Below are 23345 nucleotides of genomic sequence, written 5' to 3' on the forward strand. Positions count from 1 at the left end.
TTGCATAATTCACCATATTTATTACTTTTACGGTATGTAGTCCTATGTATATATGGCATCACCATATAGCCTAAACCAGTGTTTCCTCAACCTATGGTCCGCGGCGATGGTATAGGTGGTCCACGGACAGATTTGATAAAATTATTCACCTGTTGGAACTGATATTAGTAATATCCATGTGGGTTCAAATAAAATTGTACCTTCATACTTAGGTTCACCATATATCATCGAGGTGAATGAGAAAATTGCCATCATAAATAAGGGATATCACTAAATTTTGCCAAAAATTGCAGTTTATTGTTTTAAATGCAATTTGCTAATTAGTGCTAAAATTTGTTGAAGGATGAGGAAATAAAAGGCTCCTACAAATCGCAAAAATATATTTGACGAAAGAATAAAATATTTCATTCAGATAAAATGCGGTAAACAGGGATGTGTTAAATTATTGTCCGTAAAATACTGCGTATCAACAATTGTCATCAAAAACATTGTCAGAGGTAGGAACAATCACTAATCGTAATTAAAAAAACGTTAAATTTTACGAAAATGTGAGATGATTATTTATAATTTTTCCCATAATAATCAGAATTTTATTTATATTATGAAAACTCTGTGTGTTTACGACTTTAGTAAAATATTACAAATTCCAATAAGTACCATTGGAAAAAATTGGAAAAATGTATAAATAATCGGGACAACGAAAGTTACTGGAACGTCCCGTAATACACGACACAATTTTTCCGCCAAATTGTTTCAGACATTTTACTAGTCCTTGTTTTCAGAAAGGTTGAGAAGCACTGGCCTGAACAGATGTGACGTAGGGTAGATTTAATATTGTAGGCTGCAAGGGCGTAGTGGGGGGACTTGGGGGTGTGGGGACCCCCCTCCTCCGAAATGTGAGAAAATGGCCGATACGAAAGTGAAAAAGATAGCCAAATCTATTGTTGTATCACTGGTCCCCCCTCGAAATGAAAGTGGTCCACCCCCCCCCCCCCGAACGAAATTTCTGACTACGCCCCTGGTAGGCTATATAGTTATAATAATATACTTAATAATTATTAGGTTTCATTGATAAATTTTTATGAGCTAGAAAAATTTAAGTTTGAATCGAAGAACAATTTTAAAGCCGTGTGTGTGCTATAACTTTCTTTAAGTGAATTAGAAAAAAAAAAAAAATGTTATTTACTGTAGCCACCTCGCTGGCATTTTGCCTGTTGTAGTGTTGTATTTGTATAACGTGTATAGAACCCCCCTGACATTTTGGGTTTAAAAATTGAAAAAAAAATTGGAAAGATATGTATTTAATACTATCCATATATAGAAACACCTCTTATTTTTGGGACCAAATTTTCGGCGAAAAGGGCTTCCTTGTATACGTTAAAATACGGTAATTGTGTAACGCAATTCATGTCGAAGTACGTTTGCAACTTATTTTGCAGCCATTTTTTACCAAAAAATAAAAATAAATAAATGTTGTATTTTTTTTTAAAAGAAAGAAAAAGAAAAGACTGTTTTTTTCTCATGTAAACGAGTTCAACACCCATGAGATATTTTTATATCTTACAATTTTTGTCTGAAACAGTTTTTTTTTTTAATGTTCGTAATTTTTAAATTAGGGGCAGTTCAAGTATTACGTCAGCAGATGTTTCAGCCATTTTTGACACCGTTGTCCCCCCCACCAAAATTGTGTCAGCTCTGCCCCCTTCCTCCTAACACATGGGGATCACAGACGTACGCCGGGGGGGGGGGGAGCATAGGGGACTGCTTCCCCCCCCCTCCCTCCAGACGATCAAAAATCTATTTTTTGATGCAAAAAATATTTTACAAAAAATTAAAATTTCGAAAGAAAATTCCTTTATATGTTGTTATAACCAATTTCTGTTACTTTCAGTACTATTTGAAGGCTAAGAATTCAAATTTAATTGCGACACACACTATAAAGCCATATATAACTAAACCCATGGGTCCGCGGACCAAATATAGCCCTCGGGGTTATCTGAGGTGGCTCGCCACCAATAAGGTAAAAATGAAATAAGCGACACATTCACATATCGTTTAAGTGACCCGTGGTGCAATTCCAGAGCATTTAAGCTGCCCGTGACATATTTTCAGGTCATTCGAGTAGGCCCGTGGCACATTCACAGATGACTTAAGTGAACCGCGACGCAGTTCAAACACACAGCGGTCGGTGGTACATTCAGAGATCGAACTTTTTTGGGTTAGATAATGCAATAGAACGACCGACGTAGTTGAACCCAAAATGGCAAAAGAACCACGGCTATACGCGTTTCAATATGAAGGAGGAACTTCATATAGTTCCGAAACGCGTATAGCCGTGGTTCTTTTGCCATTTTGGGTTCAACTACACGTCGGTCGTTCAATTGTATCATTTAGAGATCACCTAAGTTACATGTGGCACAGTTTAACAGCACTTTAGCAGCCCCCCCAGTGCAGTTCTATATCACTCAAGTTACCCGCGGAACATTCCCAGATCACTTAAGTGATCGGCGACATAATTACGGATCACTTGAGTGACGTGCGGCACAGTTTCGGAGCACTTCAGTGTCCCGCGACACATTTCCTGAGCACTTCAGTGTCCCGCGACACATTTCCTGAGCACTTGAAGGATTCGTGAAACACTTAGAGGACATCAAAGTGGCTCTGTAGAAGACTTATCAATAGGTTATGGAGAGAAAGAGCGTTAGTTTTATAAAAAAATGTTTTATATTCTAAAATCTAAATGGTGGCGTTAGTGGTTTTTTTTTTTTTTTCACTACTAGAAACAGAAAAATAATTTTGAGATTAGAAAAAAACGAGTTGTGTGTGTCGCACAAAGCCGCTTGAAAGGTAATCTCTTAATCAGAACGCAATGCAGCTTTGCACAAAACCCTTTAATGATCGAGATACCTGTACGCAAAGGGCATAATGCAGCTTTGCGCATTGTGCGAGAGTATTTCCAAGAGTTCTATCAACACCTTTTAGAGCAGATCTGCTCTAGATCAAACATTTGGCTCTAGATGGTGTTTGTTCTATCGGGGCTTTCGTGATTTTTTACCTTCTTACCATAAAACGAGGGGAAAAAACGAACATCACGAAGGCGAAGGCCCCGGTACTATCTGCGATAAGTTCTTGTTACGCATAAGACATAAGATTATATTATATCTCTGTTGTTACGTCAATCACTCGTCACTCAGTTCAGTGTTCTACCACCGGTTGCTTTATCTTGATTGACAGTTATCCCCCTTATAGACATAGAGGATGGGAGGGGAAAGAAAAGATAGGATGAAACGGGACAATATAATTTGACTCAAATGAATCGGGAAAAGGACGAAACGGTACCTAACATTCTTGGAATTGAATAACCTTATCTTTTTTCCTAATAAGGTTTTTTGCAAGCATCATAGTATTTAATGGAGAAAATGAGAGGATTATACAAGCGCTCAAAAACGCTCCTCCTAGAAAATCTTCGAAGTAAAGAAAAGGGTTGTTATCAGTTGTACCTTCACATTGTCGAAAGGTAAATTCATCGATAAGAAGATCTACAGATAAGATTACAAAAAAAAATCAATTCCTGAAAATTTGTGTTTTAAAACCAGTTGAAAACTTAAAATAAGCGTACTTTGTAGAAATCAGTATTCGTTGTTGTGAGTGTAAAAAAAAACACATGGATAAGCAATTCAATTAAAATTAAAGGGACACGAAAAACTTATACCTCGCTATAACGATACTCGATATAACGCTAAATCCATCTATGATATTTTTTTTCAAATCTTGTTTAGAATTGACAAAAGTCAAGGGTTAAACCTCTCTCGGTACAATGTGATGCCATGTCCTCTACTACGATAAATCCCTCTATAACACAGTCCCCCAAACGTTTTGTACCATCGCCCTCTTCATCAGAAATGTTTTCCTCTCATCGCCCCCAACTCTGGGGCATGTATACTATACTATACCAGAGCAGAGCTGAACCAATGTCTAGTCTCATTAATTTTATTTTCCGTAAAACCACCCGATAACGGACAACATCTCAGGTACCGATGATTTTGTTCGCTAACGGGGACTATCCGTCAATGGTAGGTACACATTGAATCCCGCGTCTAGGTAATTCAAAAAGTCTCCATTAACGGGAGGTGTCCGCTTACGGGGAGGGTCCGTTAAGGAAGTTTCCACTGTATTAATCTCAGTGTTAAAGCTCCAGAAATTTCCACCTGATCGCAATTACTTCGGATCGAATCCTTGCTACCAAGCAAGGCCGTAGCGAGAGGACGGGTGTGGGGGGGGGGCATCATGATCCCCGGGCCAAGTGATTTTTTTGAGGCCCTACCAGACAAATTTTCGAAAATTTCAATCGGTTCTAATTTCTCCGGGGCCCCTCTTCCCTTGAGGCACTCGGGCATGGGCCCATGTGTTAAGACGGCACTGGGGGGGGGGGGGGTCTTATCATTTATGTGAGCCTCTCACATAAATTGGTTATTAACATAATCACTCTCACATATGTATAACATGGTTATTTTCCGCGAAGCTCACTTTATAGAAATGGGACGAGGCAAAATGTGTGTGTTATCTTTACAAAAAAAGGCAAGATCTTCGTTTTAAAAAGTGAATTAATTTCTCGAGAATTCGATAGAATACAGTCAAACTTCGTTAATGAGTCACTCTTGGGAGAACAAAAATATGACTTAGTAAGCGGAGTGACTCGTTAAACGGAGTAAGCCATAGCTGTGCCAATTCCTGCCTGAGGATAATTGGGACTTCCAAAAAGTGACCCGTTAAGCGGAGTGGCGTGTAAACCGGGTGACGCACTAACGAGGTCTAACTGTACTAATATGTCTAGCGTATTTGGGGGGGGGGGCTTGGCTATAGCACAAGTTGTCAAATTGGGGGGGGGGCGATGAATTTGAGGAAATGGGGGTCAAAAACAATTAAAATGGAATGGGTGAAAGGTGGCAAAATGGTGACAGCCACCAGACAGCATAAATCCGTCTTCGCCAAGAGAGTGACTGACTGGGTCTGTGAGTGACCGAAAGAGTGACCTAGAGAGTTTGAATGCATGTGAGTGACCAAAAGTGTTTCTATGAATGCGAGTGATCGAAAGAGTGACTTAGAAAGCAAAGGACCAGGTCAGTGAGTAACCAAAAGCGTTTCCTGGAGTGTTTGCCAGGCATGTGATTGACCTAAAGAGTTTGCAAGCATGAGGGGGAACCAAAAGAGTGACTGAGAGAGCAAGGACCCACGTCACTGAGCGACCTAGAGAGTTTGTGAGCATGTCAGTGGCCATAAAAGAGGCATACAGAGCGAGGCACCAGGTCGGTGAGCGATTAAAAGAGTCACCTAAAGAGTTTATATATTCACTGCATAGAATATTAATATGTCTAAGACACCGCTTAACAATTTCCTCACATTATAACTCATATAACGGCTATTTAAAATTTCAGACGTTTCTCGGCTTTGAAATGAAATACATTTTAGGGAACTCCAATGTCATCACTGTGTGCGATCGTAAAGGGTGGTTGGGGAAGTATTTTTTCGAACACACGGTATGCAACGTCCTAATCATCTCTCTATCATGAACGTTTCTATTAGTACACACACACACACAAGAGAGCTCTAAAACATTCGCAATTTTCTCTGAATAGATTTTTTTTTTGTTTCATCTCTTGTATTATTGCTATTCTTTTCTGATCTGTTGAAGAAAACGGCCTAAAGGCTTGGATTGCGCTATAAAAGTTTGATAAAAGTTCTTTTACAAATCTTGAAATAAAAAACAACCAACAACCTCATTGTTTAAATTCACTAACGGATGTAACAGATGTGCTTATTCGTTGCATTTTTCAAGATTTATAAAAGAGCTTTTATAAAAATTTTGTAGTGAAACCCCGGCCTGACGTTTGTAACCAGAATAAAATTCGTTTTTCTTCAGGAGAGTACATATTAAGCAGCGTCTTAGACCAGAGGTGTATTTATGGTTGCGTCGTTTGTGCGCTACATAAATTAGGCCGCCCTTCCCTCATTCTAGCATAATTTATTGTATCTCTCATTCCTCGAATTTGTCGCCCTGAGTTATAGCCCACTTTGCCTCCACCCCTGTCTCTCAGTCAGTGTTTCTCAACCGCCAGGCCGCGGTCCTGTACCGAACCGTGACTAGTTCACCGTTTCATTTTTACCTATTCATTTCTCATTAGTCTTGTGTATGACCGGGTATTCCACTCACAAAAGAAGAACCAACCTAGCCGCGGGCTTTCAAATGTTGAGAACCACTGCTGTAGTCTTTAGATCATTCACATGCTTGCACACGCTCTAGGTCTCCGAAACTGTCGGTTCCGAATCGCCGAACTGTCCGGTGGCTCACTCTCATCTCACTCTTTTGGTCACCATCATGTTTGCAAACTCACTAGGTCAATCACATGCCTGCAAACACTCCAGGAAACGTTTTTGGTTACTCACTGACCTGGTGCTTTGCTTTCTAAGTCACCCTTTTTGATTACTCACATGCATACAAACACTTTATTGCGATCACTCACATGCATACAAACACTTTATTGCGATCACTCACATGCATACAAACACTTTATTGCGATCACTCACATGCATACAAACACTTTATTGCGATCACTGACATGCATACAAACTCTCTTGGTCACTTTCAGACCCAGTCAGTCGCGATCTAGGCAAAGGTGGATTTATGCCGCTTGTGAATATTATCAACATTTTGTCACTTTTCACCCATTCTAAACCATCACCAACCGAAGATTATGCGCAAAAACCACACATGTGTATGTGACTTTCTCCTCATACATATACATTTATGTTGTTTTCTACTCTATTGCGATGAGGGGAAACATGAGCCTCGGCAGGTTCTGTTTGAATTCAATTCATAACAGTGAAACGGGATCAATAGGAGAAAGGGTTCAAAATTCAAAGGCGGTTTCTCGCGTTTCAAAGATAAACGATATTCAAAGAAATTGATACAAGATACGCGTTTTAAAGGATGCTGGTATCAAGGGGAAAATAACCATTTATTTCGAGGTCAAGTTGAGAAAAAAGCTAGATGAACGCAAAAATATGCCTTATTACATAAACAAGACCACCGATGATAACAACTTTATGACCAATTAGCCTTATTTTTTATCATAAATACGTGATGACATTACATCATTCCGATCTGAAATTTATAGCTTCGGGCTCGGTTCACAATTTTGGGGTGACGAGTTACATCATCGAATCACTCAAATCCGGTAAGACACTTTTTTTTTTGTGTTTCCGCTATTACATTTTCGTTACATTAAATTCCGATTTTTAAATTTCATTATACAATTGTTACAAGATATATTTTTTTGATGAATTCCGAAAACACTAGATCCCCTTAATGTAGGGGTTCTTAACCTATGGGTCGCGACCCAAACTTGAGTAGCAGAGGGCTCCTAAGATGAGCCGCGCTTATCCATTTACAATCCGGCTATAAACTCATTTGTTGCTTCACTGGGATCAGTGGCGTCTTAACGATTTCCGCGGCTTGAGATAGGACCCAGATATTTTTGGGACCGTCCACGAGCAATGATTTTATACATAGTAGTTGTGGGGGAAAAGACATTCAAAAGGGTATAATATCATTACAAAATGCACAGGAAAATGCTGAAGAATATCTGCGTAAAAATATGAATACATGGCACCGCTCCAACCTCTGACGTCGCTCACCACATTTGCATGAAGGAAGCTGATGAGAGACACGTACCTAACACCGAAAAAATATCCGGTTCCTCCTCAGTTGCGCGCTTCCTCTCTCTTGGATGTGATATTCCAAATTTTCGACGATTATTGGTGGAAAAAAAAATACTAAACACTGGAATATTTGTTCAAAGAGAGTGTAAAAAAACTGATTTTAAAGAGAAAAATTACACAATTTCCTTTCTTATATATTTTTAAAGTTAAATTCAATAGTCCCCTTTCCATCAAGTCCTAGTCATCATTTTATGGGAGTTTGAACTAAACACCCCCCGATCGGTAAAGATCTGAATTCACACAAGATGATTTTTTTTTCGAGGAGTTTAAAATTTTTATCAATTTTTTTTTTGTTAAAAACATTAAACTTAACGTTAGCATTTAGAAACAGCTTGCGTGGAGTCAGATCTTTACCGATCGGAGTGTTTAGTTGAAACCCCCTGACGAACACATTAAACACCCTAATATTAACCCTTTAAGCGGAAATTAGAAATCACTATACCCTCGTTTCAAAATGCCATATATTTTTTAAATGAAATAAGAGTTCTTCCGATTTTCAGCAAGTGTAAACTGGAGTGGGGGGGGGGGATATAGGGAAAAGTTTCTGTTGAGGAATCAACTTTTCAAAATATCAAGGATTCTCCCGTTTATGAACAACCTGTTTGCACCAAAACGAATTTACATGAGAGTTCTTTTAAATTTAAGCGGAACATTGTAGTCAGTGAGGTAGCTTTCAAGGCCAAAATTTCTTTCAAGTTGCAGTTGGAATGTTTTGGATGTTAGTTGAGTTTAGAATGACGGGAATATAATATTGGATGGTAGCCGGGTCTCCTGAGTTCTTCAAAAAACAATAACCACTGTTATCAATTATTTAAAAAAAATTTGCAAGCTAATTAACCTTTTCGCTTTTACTCTTTTCGTATCTATCACGATGTTTCTTGGCATTGTTTTGGAAGCCTATTGGTCGGCATTTTTTCAGTCCTGTGAGCCGGTAACGTAATATAAATTTAGTAAGAAGAAGGCAGCAGTCATAATGATGGTTACATAATACTGATAACACAGATATATTGTCTAGTTCAGTTACACATAATCTGAGTAAGAACAAGATCATTAAAATTCCATGCCAAAAAATTTAAATGAGAGCTTTTTGGAAAAAAATTAATTTTTCAAAAAAAAAAGTTAATAAGTGAATCAAAATTTGGTATTTTTAAATTAGAAAATTGATTGATGCGATTTTCTATAATTTTCTGTTATTGTGTTATTCCTGGTCATAGCAATATGAATAGAATGAAAAATATTTAAAAATAAACAAAAACGTGACATTTTTTCTTGTGCAGAAAAAAAAAATTAAAAACCAATCAGGAAAGTTGTCAATTGATTCCAAAATAATGGTATTACAGTGACTATTTAAAAAAAATTTACTAGGAAATCTCTCTCGTAAACAAATAGTATTATCGAAACTTGAAGTCACCCAACAGACACACGTCCAAGGTCAGCTGCTTGTTATGTAATATGCGCCTGGAGGCATGGTTTTCATGATGTTTTGGAAAAAGTGACCTTTTTCCTCTTTTTCATTTCAGTAAAAAAGTCATAAAAAAACCCATAAAATAATATTTTTGTAGTTGTTTTCACATGAACGCTTATCAAATGACGTAAGTACAGACGTGGAATATAAATTTGCCGCCTGTGGGCTACTCAAATTGATCATGTTTTTTATAAAACGAGTAAAAATACTACACAAAAATTTAATGTGTTTAAAACTCAACTAACAGACAATTATCCAATACTAGGATATATTGATTTTCAACATATATAAAAAAGTAAAAAATGATATTGAATGTACTAATAGCTTAATTGATTATAATAAATTGGAAAACAAATATCTATATATATCAAATACAGCAAGGCCTCCATTATCCGAACAAATTGGAACCGAAGGGTGTTCGGAAAAGTGAAAAGTTCGGAAAATCGATTTCGAAACTAATTCGACAACGCAAAGGAATAAATTGAATTCAAGATGGATTCGTCAGACGAAAAGTAAAATGACGACAGCAATCTAAATCTACTCCTATTCATACGGTTTTTTTTTGCTTGCCGGTCATTTATAATTGCATACACTCTACACGGATCTGCCCTACTTACATCTACAGCTCACAGGTACGGTATGTATAATTGTTTGGAAGTGAATTATTGTACAATAGCTATCGAGTCGGGAGAAAAGAGGATTCAAGTTCCAAGAAAATACCAACTGTTGAGCATCATTGACTATGGAAAACTGAAAATGACTTAGGTTTGAAAGGTGTACGGTTAACCGAGTAGTTCGAAAAATTGATGTTCGGATAAACGGAGCTCTACTGTACTTCTTTTGAAAACGTTTGTGATGAGAAGGTAATCCATCAAAAATATAAACGTTTTCTAGGTATAATAACACTTAACTCAAACCTGTGGACTGGAAAAAAGGCAAACAAATCAACAGGTAAAAATAAATGAATAACAAAAGAGCTCATAAAAAAACATAAACATCAAAGAAAAATTATATAAAAATACAAGAAAGTATCCAGGTATACTTACGTATGAAATGGAATACAAAAACTATGAAAAGACACTGAAAAACCAAATTAAAATGTGAATATCAAAGAAACAAATTTTTTGATTGCCATAAAGACGAAAGAAAACAATGGAAATATATAAACAGCTTTGTACTCGACAAAAATAATGCCAATAAAATTCTTCCAAATCACCAAGATTCAAAAATGTTAGCTAATGAATTCAACATATATAGACTTTGTAACAAGAAACCTGGATAGAGAAGATAATGTACACAAGTATGAAGATGACAATGTCTGTGTTTTAAATTCAATGGTAATAAGTAAAAGTCATTATTACGATGAACTCAAGTTTTTCCTCGTACATCCAATCCAGTACAAAAAAGGGGAGATCCTAACAATGTGGCTTACTACAGACCAACCTCAGTTTTTCCAATATTTTCAAAAGTCATTGAAAAACATATGAATGGGCAACTAATTAGCTTCTTGAACCATAACAACTTTATTGCATGCAACCAGTGTACCTAGACACTATGATATAAATTATATCTTGCAAACTGAATCACCTGCAATTTTTGAACTTTTTGCAAAGCATTCACAATTTTAAAATTACAATCGCCTGTTAATATATTTTTTCTGATCAATTTTATCCCATTACCTTATGTCTTTATGTAAATAGAAAACCTTATAACATTGTAATGTACTTTGGTTCAAATTGGTGGCTAAGAAAAAATAGAAATATTCAAAAGAAAGGAAAAAAATATGTATATATATATATATATATATGTATCACTTTTTATATTATTATTATTATTATTTTATTTTCTCTCTCTTTCTTGCTTGTGTAAACAGAGAAGATATCAATCTTATAGGCTTCCTGGAAGGACAATTGTCGCTTGGAGCCACATAGATGTCACTATTGTGTGCGCGCGCGCTCAATTTCATGTGCATTTGCGTATTTTCTAAAAATAAATAAATAATAATTAATCAAAATTTTCCTCCTTTCTTCAGATCCAACTTAATGTTCTTGACCACCGATTAACAAAATTTGCCACTTTAGGAAATATCCAACCCCCCCCCCCCTCGACCCTCCCGTAAATTTGTCTCATTGCGTTATAACCGTTGTACATAGCAGCGGTTGCAATGAATAAAACACAAAGGGTAGGCAAAATGCCCAACGAGATCTCTGAAAAAAAAATATTTCCATAAAAAATATGGATGTCGCGAAAGCAACAAAAAACACAGAAACCAACAATAAGAGCAATTATCGCAAAAAAACTGATATACACTAAGTAAAACTAATGATGACTAATGATGAAAGTCTCTCTCATATTGATTCGACGGCCCATAAAAAAATTGTGATGGTCAAAGGGGCTGTCATTACAGCATCATGGGCACCAGGCAAAGTATGGTCCCTTCCACCTACCTGACTGAAAGTACCATCCATTGGCGTACGCAAAGAAAGCTGCAAAGGATGGGTTTTGGGGTTCCAACCCTTCCCCCCCCCCCACCCCAAGCAGAAATTATGGTGTTATTTTGCAGGGAAAAAACGTAACCCCTCCTCCGAAGGAAAAAATAATTGAACCCACCCCGAGAAAATCTACGTACGCCTACGGTACCACGTACCAATTTGCATTACTTTAGTACATAGTGCCATATCTTGCTGTTTTGAATTCTTCCCTCAATGAATCAGGCTCCCGGACTGGACTGTGCCTAGGTGGTGCCCATGCAGTACGTTGGCCCTGCCTTGGGTATTCGTTGAGAAATTTGGGTATTATTTGCAATTTTTATGTTCATAGTACTCTTTTATCATATTCGTTTTGGTGTTTGCAACACAGGATGGAATAGAGCAAGTGTCATTTTTTTGTAATTCAATAGGTATTGGTACACAAAAAATCAGGTCGTGGTCCGTGATATTAGAAATCGTGAAATTGGTGGTCCACGGAATTATTACAGTAGAAGGTGGAACCTCCCATAACGTTAGTGGGCACGGTAGAAACTGGGGACGGGGGGACAACTGCCCCGGGCTGCCAAATTTACGGGCAGGAAGTTTTTGTTGGGAACAAAGAGCACCGTTACAAAATTGTTTAGTTTTAAAGTTGTGGGGGCGGCAAAAATTCTTGTTACATTAGCGGACGCCTTCTGTTGACTCAGGGCCGTCTTAAGAGCATCAGAGGCTCCCGGGTCAAGTGGATTTTTTCTGAGGCCCTACTAGGCAAATTCTCTAAAATTTTAACGAAATCTCACTTTCGTGAGAGGCCCTCACCTCTTCTTCTCTTGGGGCTCATGCCTTGAGGCGGTACCGTGTTGACGGATACTTTTTTACGAAAAATGGCAACCGGTTTCTATTTTACTACCCAATAAAACGGACACTTCGTTAGCGGACAAATTTTTCGGTCCCATGAGTGTCTGTTGTCGACAGGTTGCAGGACCTAGTGGTAAAGTTCCGCAGAGGAATATGGATGAGGTGCATGTGTGGTTTAGTGGAACCTTAGTGATCCACAGGATTCAAAATTAAGACTTTAGTGGCTCGCGCGTTTCATAATAGTGACCAGTGGTTTGCGCGTTCCAGAATTGTGACTTTGATATGAAATTGTTACTTTAGTGGTGAACAGCATTCAAAATTAGGACTATAGTTGCTCGTGCGTTCCAGAACTGTGACTTTGGTGGTTCATGGGATTTGAAATTGTGACTTCAATGGTTCACGGATTTGAAATTGTGGCTTTAATGGTTCACACACACACGTGATTTCAGTGGTCCGTGGGGTTCGAAAGTTCGGTGACCGCTGGTTAAGATACCGAGCTCACACACGCCAAAGCGCCTTCATCAAAAAACTCTTTCATTATTGGTGTTCGTATTATAAATTGATATGTTTATATTTTGACCTATTTTTGGTGAAGCCATATGGAATTTTTTTTTACTGACATGAGAAGCAGGCATTTTCAACTTGTTGCCAGCGAGCACCGCTGTGCTCATCGAAGCACCAGAAAGCTCTTGCGAAATATTTAATACCTATTGATCGATACCTAAATTAAATATCTCAATGATTTGAATTCGAGTGTACGCCATCTACATATGTATAAAATTGGTGTATTGTGTGTCTGTGTGTACCGATTTCAGTAAAATTTTGCATATACGGTAAAACATTCCGATAACGGACACCCATGGAAACAAAACTTTTGACCGCTAACGGGGAGTGTCCGCTATTGGGGAGGTATGATGTACAGTAGAACCTCGTTTATACGACTTTCACATTTATACGACATTCGGCCTCGGTCGCAATTGGTTGCTATATGTTGCTGTGTGAAAAGTGATGCAACGGTGCCTATGCATCAATCGTATCGATAAAGAACGTTTGATTAAATTTCACTACATTCATCACTTTTATCGGCGATCACGCATAATTCCCAAATAAAGTTGGAAAATTTGACAAAAATATAGTAAAAATTTTACCTTTCTTTTTCTCTTCATTAAACCAATTATTTTTAAACGCACACGATACGCACACTACGCATATTTTGAACAAAACCAACATTACCATTCGGAATCAGCATCCTGGACCATAGTTATGTTCAGTTAATCAGGTAGTTAATCGACGGATTATCATATTTACCAATACGAGCGTGGGATTATACATAATCACCGTTGAGTATGATGAATTCCCGATACAAAAATTCGCAGAGTCTGGAAGAAAAAAAAAAGAGTTTGCCTGAGAGATTTTACTGTCCGCTAATATAAAATCCGTAGGAAAAAATTTTTCCCTGAATATTCTCGGGGAAAATGGACCACTTGCTGACGTCACGAGCAGCGTGCGGAGGCCTTCTATCTCTAGGAGGTGCTGCTCTGTCTCAACGAAGAGATATAAGCGCCAAAAAACTTGCTGGAAATTTTTACCAATCATGGGATGAATCAGAGATTCAAAATTTAAGGGAAATCGCTCCATATCCCTGTATACAAAGACTCAGATTTGCTCAGAAAGGATTATAATGTGTAAATAATTCATATATTCATTTGATATTGTTCACAATAACACCATAATACCAATAATAAAGGATGATAAAGTGTTTCGCATGTGGAATATTCATCATGATAATATTTTAGTATGTGTGTGTATATATATTTGTTTTTTTTCTAATCGATACCTTATTTTCACAATATTTTCAATATTATTCACCTTGATAATCATAATCTTCACACCTCTTATCTTGAGCAAGATCGATGATAATATTATATCTGGTAGGGAGCATGGTCCTCACTCACCGTCCAACTTGATTTTGCTGGATCCATTGTGTTTTTCTAGCCCAAAAAGGGCGCCAGAAAATTTAAAGTATTTTCTATTATAAACTATTAAAAAAGTCACTTGCTAAGCGCGCTAATGTTTTCGAGAATCGGCGTAGATATGATAAAGATTCTATCAGATGAGCCTACACTCAGCAAGGACTCTCTCGTTCCACCCAACGCAAAAAGGTGACGCTTTTCACTTCGCTTATCAATTAAAGATTTTTTTTAATTAAGGCAATTTCCTTACGTTCCGAATGACGGAAGAAAACGTGCTCACATTTTATTACCGGCCAAAATTTTCATGTGAATACAAATTAGAAGTCTCAATGTTAAAGAACGTATTTTTTAAGGATCGGTATTGGGCGTCTGGTAGGGGTAAAAAATTGTTTTTATGTGACCATCAGAATAAAATTTATGATCGCAACCTTGAAAATAGAAGCGGCGTTTCAAAATAATCAGTTACAACTTTTGTGGGATCGCCATCCTGACGGGGACGCAATCGCTCATAAAAAAAGGTACCTCTTCACGTTTTTGTCGAGGAAACGCTGTATCGGCTCTAAAAGTCTCCGGTAATTTGCATTTAATATTTCCGTTTCACTTGTTTTTTTTGTATTTTGAGTTCGTAATTTCTATAACTTAAAAATTGCCGCATCGTCTTAAATGGCGTTTCTTAACCTGGATGAGGAGGGGGGGGGGATGCACGTGGCCCTCCTTGTAGTCCTAAGATATTAAAATCGTTTAAGGAGACCATAGGTTAAAATCAAATTGAGGGGTAGACATGATAGGCTGGCTAAGGGGGGCTACAAACAGCGGAAAAAAATTCAGATGCAAAGAAATGAAACTTTCAAGTTAAATATGGTGTAGAAAAAAGTGTGTGGCAGTTCTTTCAGAATTAAGCAGAACCGTTTTGATGCGTGAGCCGACCCGGACGCAGCCCGGGTGCCCTGAGTGCTTACGAGGGTCTCACGATGATTAGATCTGATACTACGTTGTCGAAAATATGATTTAATACCTCGCTGGAAGAGAGAGTACCTCATACCAATTTACATACTTACACCTATGTAAATTGGTATCAGATACTCCCAGCCAGGTAGGAAGCCGCTAATGCAGCTAAAATGGCTCTGCGTATAACACATCCAGGCATGGACCTTCACCTGATGTTACTAGGAAAGTTCTACATCCAGGGTCTTCAACTTTTCAGACACACATTGCGGGCTAAATTAAACTTCCAACGAATCCCGCGGGCCACCAAGTCATACCGCGGTAGTATTTTCGGTTATTAAACATGGTTCTCCGAATTCATTGAGCACTCTTTTATTCTCACTCCGAATTTATTTCTTTCATTAAATTTGAATTTTGATTCATTTTTAAATAACTTGGTTAATTTACTCTTTTTGATTATTTCTATTATTAAATCTGAAATTCGTCCCGGGGGTAATTCTGGAATTATTTTTTCACTAATTTAAAATTTTCATTAATTATGAAATCATTTTTTTTTTCAAAAATTCTTATTTTTTCATGAGTTATTTATTATTTGTAACAATTCCGAAATTATTTCTATCAGTAATTCTGAAATTATTTTTTATTAATTGTAGATTTTCATTAATTCTGAAATTATTATTTTTCAAAATAGCTCTAAAACTATTTCTTTCATTAATGTGCTTTTTAACATTTCTTGTAAATTTTGCCATTTTCTAAAAATGGTCAGCGGGACACAGCGAAAAGCTCGGAGAGCCACATTTGACCCGCGGGCAATAGATTGATGGCTCCTGGTCTATATGATGAGATGCAATACCTTGATTTGTCAGAGTGTTCTAGTCTGGGTGTCCACGATGTTTCATATAATTTTCTGTTTTTTCTCAGTAAATTCTCGATATAATGGTACGAGAAATGTTTCGTGCTTGGGGGCTCCCTGCTGCAGGATTTTGAGGGCCATTGGCGCTGCATAGAACCCCCCCCCCCCTCCAAGAACTCACTGCATCAGGGGTTGGCCATACTTATGAAATTTTTGTTCGCTATCAATTGGCTGTAATTTCAATCAATGTAAATTCAGAAAAAAAATTCAAAATGATTTTAAAAATCGAGCAATATATAATATATTTCAAAATTGTTAAAAATCCAAAAACAATTTCAAAGCTATTAAAATTCCGAGACACAATTTTCGAAATTGCAAAAAAAAAAAAAAAAAAAAAAATTCGGTGCGCCAAAATCGAGGAAAACCTTTCGATTGTTTGTGGGCACACACCTGAACTAACATTCTCCCTATTGATGTGTGTTCTCCACAGAGTATTTTCAGTGATCTCTCTCTCTCTCTCTCTCTCTCTCTCTCTATATATATATATATATATATATATATATATATATATATATATATATATATATATATATAAAGGTTCCGCGGATCCAAGTGATCTGGAAATGTGTCCGGGGCGTTTAAGTGTTCTGGAACTGTGCCACGCATCACTCAAGTGATCCATAATTATGCTGCGGATCACTAAGTAATGTGGGCAATGTGTCCGCGGCTTTCTACATCTCACTCAAGTATCACACAGTATCTCCATAATGAACCTGAAATATTTAATTAATTCATATTTCAATTAAATTACTATTTAATTTTCACCGTATAAGCCGCACCTCCCGCTTCCTGTCAGGATTTCCATTTCTCGCAGCGAAGGGTGTTGGGGGGAGCACACCTAGATGATAAATTGGGATTAAATAAATTTTGAAAATGTAATTTTCACCGTATAAGCCGCACTTCCCACTTTCTGTTGGTAAGGGCCACTTAAGTGCTCTAAAACTGCACCACATGTCACTCAGCGGGATCTCTAAATGTGCCACGGATCGCTTAAGTGTTCTGGAACTGTGTTGCGGGTCGTTCGAGTGAATGTGCCACGGGCCTACTTGAGTGATATGAAAATGTGCCACAGGCCGCTTAAATGCTCTGGAATTGTGCCACGGTTCACCTAAGCGACCTGTAAAAAATGTTCCGCTTATTTCATTTTTACAAAATTATGTTTGAGGGAGAAGGTCTGATCAGATAATCCCGAGGGCCACAATTTGTCCGCGGCCTAATAAAGGTTTACCATTGTATGGCTTAAAGAGTAGGTCGCAATGAATTTCTCAAAGATAAATTTTGAGTTCTTACCCTTCAAATAGCATTGAAATTAACAGAAATTGATTACAATAGCATATATAGATATTTTCTTAAGAAAAATTTGAATTTTTCTAAAAATATTTTTTGCATTATATAAAAAAATTAATTTTTGATAGTATGAGGGGGGGGGGGGAGCACGATGCACTTTATATGCGGTAGCATTGGGAGTTCTAGCACCAGCTGGACGTGTGTGTGATGTGTGTGAAAATTCTTGCAACGGGTTTTGAACCCGCTTTTTCCTATTTCCAATGTAAACGGGGCTGGTGAGTATTAAAAAAAGCTGCCGTTCGCGGAATCGGCAATAAATTGTACATCCCGGTCTAATTAGCGCTCGCGTATGGTGGCGAACCTTTGATCCTAGAGTTATACTAATTAGAAAAAATAACGAAATAACGTGTAGAACTCAGATATAAATGTCATTGATGCTGCAAGGGGGTTTTGTATAGTTATTAAAAATTAAAAAAAAAAATTAATGCAATTTAATTTTTATATACAGTCCCCGCGTGTGCCCTAAAATCCACTTAGAAAGTTGTTTCTTCCCGTGTCACCATTGAACATTGAAGGACCGGACACACCCCGCTTCCCATCTCAGAGAGATATCGAAGCTTTCCCGGGGGATGGGTGTATCCGGAAATTTATTAATTTATGTGAAAATAACAATGATATACATATATACAATAAATAATCTGGAATAAATAATCGTACAAATTGTGATCATATAGCATCATCCACAGATAATCAGTCAGTAATCGTAATAGTCCTTATATAAATAATCAAAGAATAATTTTTGTCTTGTATGTGATAGAATCTGGAAGTGAGTTTATCCAATCTACCTTATAGAATATACCAATCTCAGCAATCAAGCTGTAATAAGATATAAATTGACGTCTATATATCCGGCATCTCCATTTCATTCACACCCGCCGGAAAAGGATGAAACAGTTGACACTTGTCTTCTTGGGCGTAAATTGTATCGATTATTAGATGTCGGTGAAACAACCGATGCATGTCTTCTTGGCCGTAAATTATACTTTTTAATAGGTAACCGTGTTACCTCTCTTGTTGGCTCGTAAGACGGGTCCTCCGAGTGCGAATGCCGTCCCCTTGATCCCGCAGCTCGTCTCTTATTGTGGAGTAGATGTAGGTTGCGGTCCAGGAATCGAATCAACCTCTGCAAACGTTGAAAGTTCAGAGGGCTGTCTAGAATTCTCATCTTCCAAGCAAGCATTCTGGACTCTGGCAGTTGGCCAAAGTGGAAATCTCTCGTCTGGGGACACGTGGTTATATAGTGCCATAGGGAACCATTTGAACCGCAGATGCATACGCTGTTACTAGAACGTTTAAAACGCAGAAGATACACAGGAAAAGGGCCAATCTCAGTGATAGCGATTGTTTTCTCTCTAGGCCATACGTTCAAACGCCAATGAACTCGTCGTTGTATCTTGTATGCATCCTTTGCTGCGCACGTATTCCAATTGGTCTGCCACTCCTGCAACACGTCCTCTTTAAGCACCCGATGGACCAAACTCCTTGGCCAAAGGTGGTCGTCTTGAGATGGAAGGTTTGTGGCCTCCTTGGCAAGTTTGTCGGCTATTTCATTGCCAAAGATGCCTGCGTGGGCTTTAACCCAGGCCAATCGGATTCTCGTGTTGGCGCATAAAATTCGGCGAATCTCCCGTACATTATGATGCACAGAACGTGGGTTTTTGATTGATAACAGGCCCGAAGCGCTGTCTGAGAGGATCGGCACTGGTTTCGATAAGGCGTGTGCCCTTGAAACGGCATTCAGAATCGCATATATTTCAGCTTGAAAAACACTGTTTTCTTTTGCAAGCCGCCTGCTCCATTGTTCCTCGATGGATCCATCTTCTTTTATAACTACATAAGCGCACCCTGTACCGTCAGAAGACTTCGAGCCGTCTGTATAGATCTTTACTGTTCCAGGAGCCAGCTTAATGCATTCAGCACCAGACAGCACGACCTGATTTGCGTCAATGTCCACGCTGGGATGCATGAGCCATAGCTTGTGTTGCTTTTCAAAAGCCTGCGCTTGCAGTGATTGAGTACTAATGACAACGTCTTCATCCAAATGAAGAATGTTGGTCTTGCGGGCTTCATATTCAATATAACTGCTCAGCAACGGATTCCCTGTGGCGACATATAAGACTTCATTCGCAGTGGTGGAGTAGGCCCCGGATACATACAACAGGAACAAAAAAAAGTCCATGTTTCTAATTGCAATATTCACTGAGATATTCGAAAAAACGGAGGAGGGTTAGGAAAAAAAGCTCCAATTGTGTGCGGAAAAACCGTTTTATCCGCATTTAACGCTGGTTTCCCCCCAAATTTCCTTCATTTTTCGTAATATCTTAATGAATAAATGAACCTCAAAAAAAAATTTTTTTTTATCAATTTAAAATCTCTCTTGGTTGTTAACTCAAGAAGATTTAAATTATCTGTTTGATATTGTAATGTAATCTTCTTTTATCTTGCATACGCCGCTAAATGCCAAATTTTTTTTGTTTATCAATTCCATTCCTGTTGCCACTTATTTTTTGGTGTATTTATATATGTGTGTGTTTTTTTTTCTCAAGTTATTATTTATGCCGGCAGATATGTATTGGATATTGTTTTGTGGGCTCACAAGCTTGCTTAGCCCCTAAATGTTTTGTAACTGTGTTTAAAAATCTTAAATAAAGGAAATTTGAAATATTGCAATTAGAAACGTGGACTTTTTTTTGTCGGCATCAGGAGAGACGGGGACAACTTTCTAATCTGGTTTTGGAGCCCACGGGGACTGTATAAAAAGTTAATTTTTAAAATTTTAATACCTATATAACCCATTGCAACATGAAAGATATATCTGAGTACTACACGTTATTTTTGGAAGCTTTTTTAAATTGGAAGCATACCTCTAGGATCAACGGTTCCTTAGTAAAACGCCATACCCACTATTTGCTGTGTGTGTGCGCGTACATACGATGTATGTATGTATGTGTGTGTGTGTACATACGATGTATGTGTGTATGTATGTATGTGTGTGTGTGTACATACGATGTATGTGTGTATGTATGTATATACGATGTGTGTATGTACGTAAATACGATGTGTGTATGTGTGTACGTAAGTACGATGTGTGTATGTATGCACGTAAATACTATGTGTGTGTATGCACGTACGTACGTACGTACGATGTGTGCATGCACGTACGTACATACGATGTGTGTTACGATGTATGTATGTATGTGTGTACATACGATGTGTGTATGTGTCTATGTGCGTACGTACATACGATGTGTGTATGTGTCTATGTGCGTACGTACATACGATGTGTGTATGTGTGTTACGATGTGTGTATGTGTGTATCTATGTATACATAATGTTACTGCCAAACCCGAAATCGGCTAATTCGCGACGGGGGCCGGCCAGTTCGCGAAGCGGTCAGTGATCCCTCGCCAAAGTCGGACGACAAAAGATATGATTCGGGATCATCGTCGCGTCAAGTTGGCGTATTTTTTTTCGTGATTTCCGGGTTCAAACCCCACCGTCGCTACAGTGGTGATCGGCTGAAGTTGGTTTCCTGCGGTTCCCAACTTCGAGGCGCAAATGCGAGCCGATCTCCCCGTTAAAAAGTCTCGCCGCAGAGAGCAACCGGCCTCTCTCTATACAACGTTATAATTATTCATTCATTACGCTCACTTCATTTACTTTACATTCACTTCACGCTCTATGAGTTGAAGGGAAAAAACTCATAGTTTAAAAAATTGATTGTAGATGGCAACACTACACATAACAAGCATTACACCGAAACAGACTTCTTCACGGAAGGTTCACTATACATACCTACATCCACATTCCAAGATGTACCAATTCGTCAGAGGAATATGGACGAGGTGCATGTCTGGAGTAGTAGTATTTTTTTCGTGATAATTACATCCACGTTAGCTATGGAAACCTACGAAACCGCAGTCACGATGCGGTAATTATTTTTTCTCTCCAAAATTTAGCAAGAAAAGTGTTTGTTTAAACAATTATTAGTTAGTTTAACTCATTAGTCGTTTTTTCTCTCGCATTTCACTTTTTTTCTTCTCGTCACATGGAGTTACTACAATATAGTTGCTATACATATAGACACGCATCACACGTTGGCAATTAAATAAAATGGATTTGGCTCCTACCTGGCCATCTTACATCAGCACATCGAGCTTTGGCCAGGGACCTCCGGCCACTTCGAGGAATAGCCGGCCCCGTTGAGGATTGTCCGCACTTCGGACTTTGGCAGTAACACATATATATATATATACACAGTCGAATCCCGTTTCAACGAATACCGTTATAGCGAAAATCTCGTTTTAACGAACACGTTTCTAATCCCTTAGATAAGTTTACGTAAGAAGAAAATGCAAAAACCTGGAATTACTTTATAAAGAAATTTCGTTATAACTAAGTGATTTCTCTGGTCTCTTGGAGTTCGTTGTAACGGGGGATTTGACTTTATTATATTTTAAATTAAAATTTAAAAAACATTATAATTTTTTTTGCAATATACATATAATGTTACCGCCGCGAATCCCGAAGTGCTGATGTAAGACAGCTAGGTAGGAGCCAAATCCATTTGATTTAATCGCCAATGTGTGATACGTGTCAATATATAGCCGCTATATTGGATTAGCTCTGGGTGACGAGAGTAAAAAAAAGTCAAATTTCAGTGAAAAACTATAAAAATAATTATATAAAAGTTTTCCTGCCAAATTTTGGAGAAAAAAAATGATTACCGCATCGTGACTGCGGTTTGATGGGTTGCCATAGCTAAAATAAACATATTTATCACTAAAAAATACGCAGACATGACGATGATCCCGCACCATGTCTTTTTTTTTATCAGACTTTGGCCGGGATCACGGGTCACTGAACTGGCCGGTCCCATCGCGAATTGGCCGTTTTCGAGCTTTGCCAGTAACGTATAATACTGTTTATGTACTATTTTGGTTTATTTTTAAAACTTTTTATTTCATTTTTATTGTATTTATTATAATTCTTCATTTTTAATATTAAGTCAAATCCCGTTTTAACGAATATCGTTATAGCGAAAATCTCGTTTTAACGAACACTTTTCTAATCAGTCTGATAGGAACAACGCGAAAACCAGAAATTACTTTATAACGAAATTTCGTTATTACGAAGTGATTTCACCGATCTCTAGGAGTTCGTTATAACGGGATTCGACTGTATTTATGCACTTTACTGTACATGCATTTTTTTGAAACTTGTTATTTTTTCATTAAGTTATTTCCAACATATACATTTTTGAAATGAAAAATAATTTAATTGCGCCCATTCCAATATATATCGGCATTCTAACCCTTCCCTGGGAAGTTCAGGGGAGCCATAAATCAATGTAACGCACGCGTCTTCACCCTTTCTCTAGTCACGAGCACCCATTATCAATATGCACCCCCTTACGACAACATTGACATACTTGTACCTGAAAAATCTGCATTTTAATTGTTACCCTTGAATGTAATTTTTATAGGATGTTTGATTGAAGCTTTGATCAAGCGGCTCGCGAGCACGAAATCAGACACGAGAAATGAGCACTCTCGGTGCTCCGTGGAGCGCCATCAGGGGACGGGCTTAAGTATTTT

The 23345-nt window shown here is 37.9% G+C and overlaps 1 protein-coding gene across 2 annotated transcripts in view; it reads left to right on the forward strand.

The window, feature by feature from the left end:
* Positions 1 to 7158: 7158 nt before the first annotated feature.
* LOC149084716 (sialin-like) overlaps positions 7159 to 23345 on the forward strand; it is a 44605-nt gene continuing 28418 nt past the window's right edge. The window contains exon 1 of one of the 2 annotated variants that reach the window (XM_089235146.1): positions 7159 to 7235. Coding sequence is in view for 1 of the 2 variants with exons in the window: in XM_089235145.1 (XP_089091271.1) it covers positions 14684 to 14732 (49 nt within the window). In the remaining variant the exon portion in view is untranslated. Of the gene's footprint in view, positions 7236 to 14494; positions 14733 to 23345 lie in introns of those variants that run through there. The other variant, XM_089235145.1, reaches the window with a different exon arrangement.

The sequence above is a fragment of the Pholcus phalangioides genome, unplaced genomic scaffold, assembly GCF_987345545.1.
Source record: "Pholcus phalangioides strain wild (caught in Gottingen) unplaced genomic scaffold, Ppha-v1.0 ptg000008l_1, whole genome shotgun sequence".
Classification (NCBI taxonomy): domain Eukaryota; kingdom Metazoa; phylum Arthropoda; class Arachnida; order Araneae; family Pholcidae; genus Pholcus; species Pholcus phalangioides.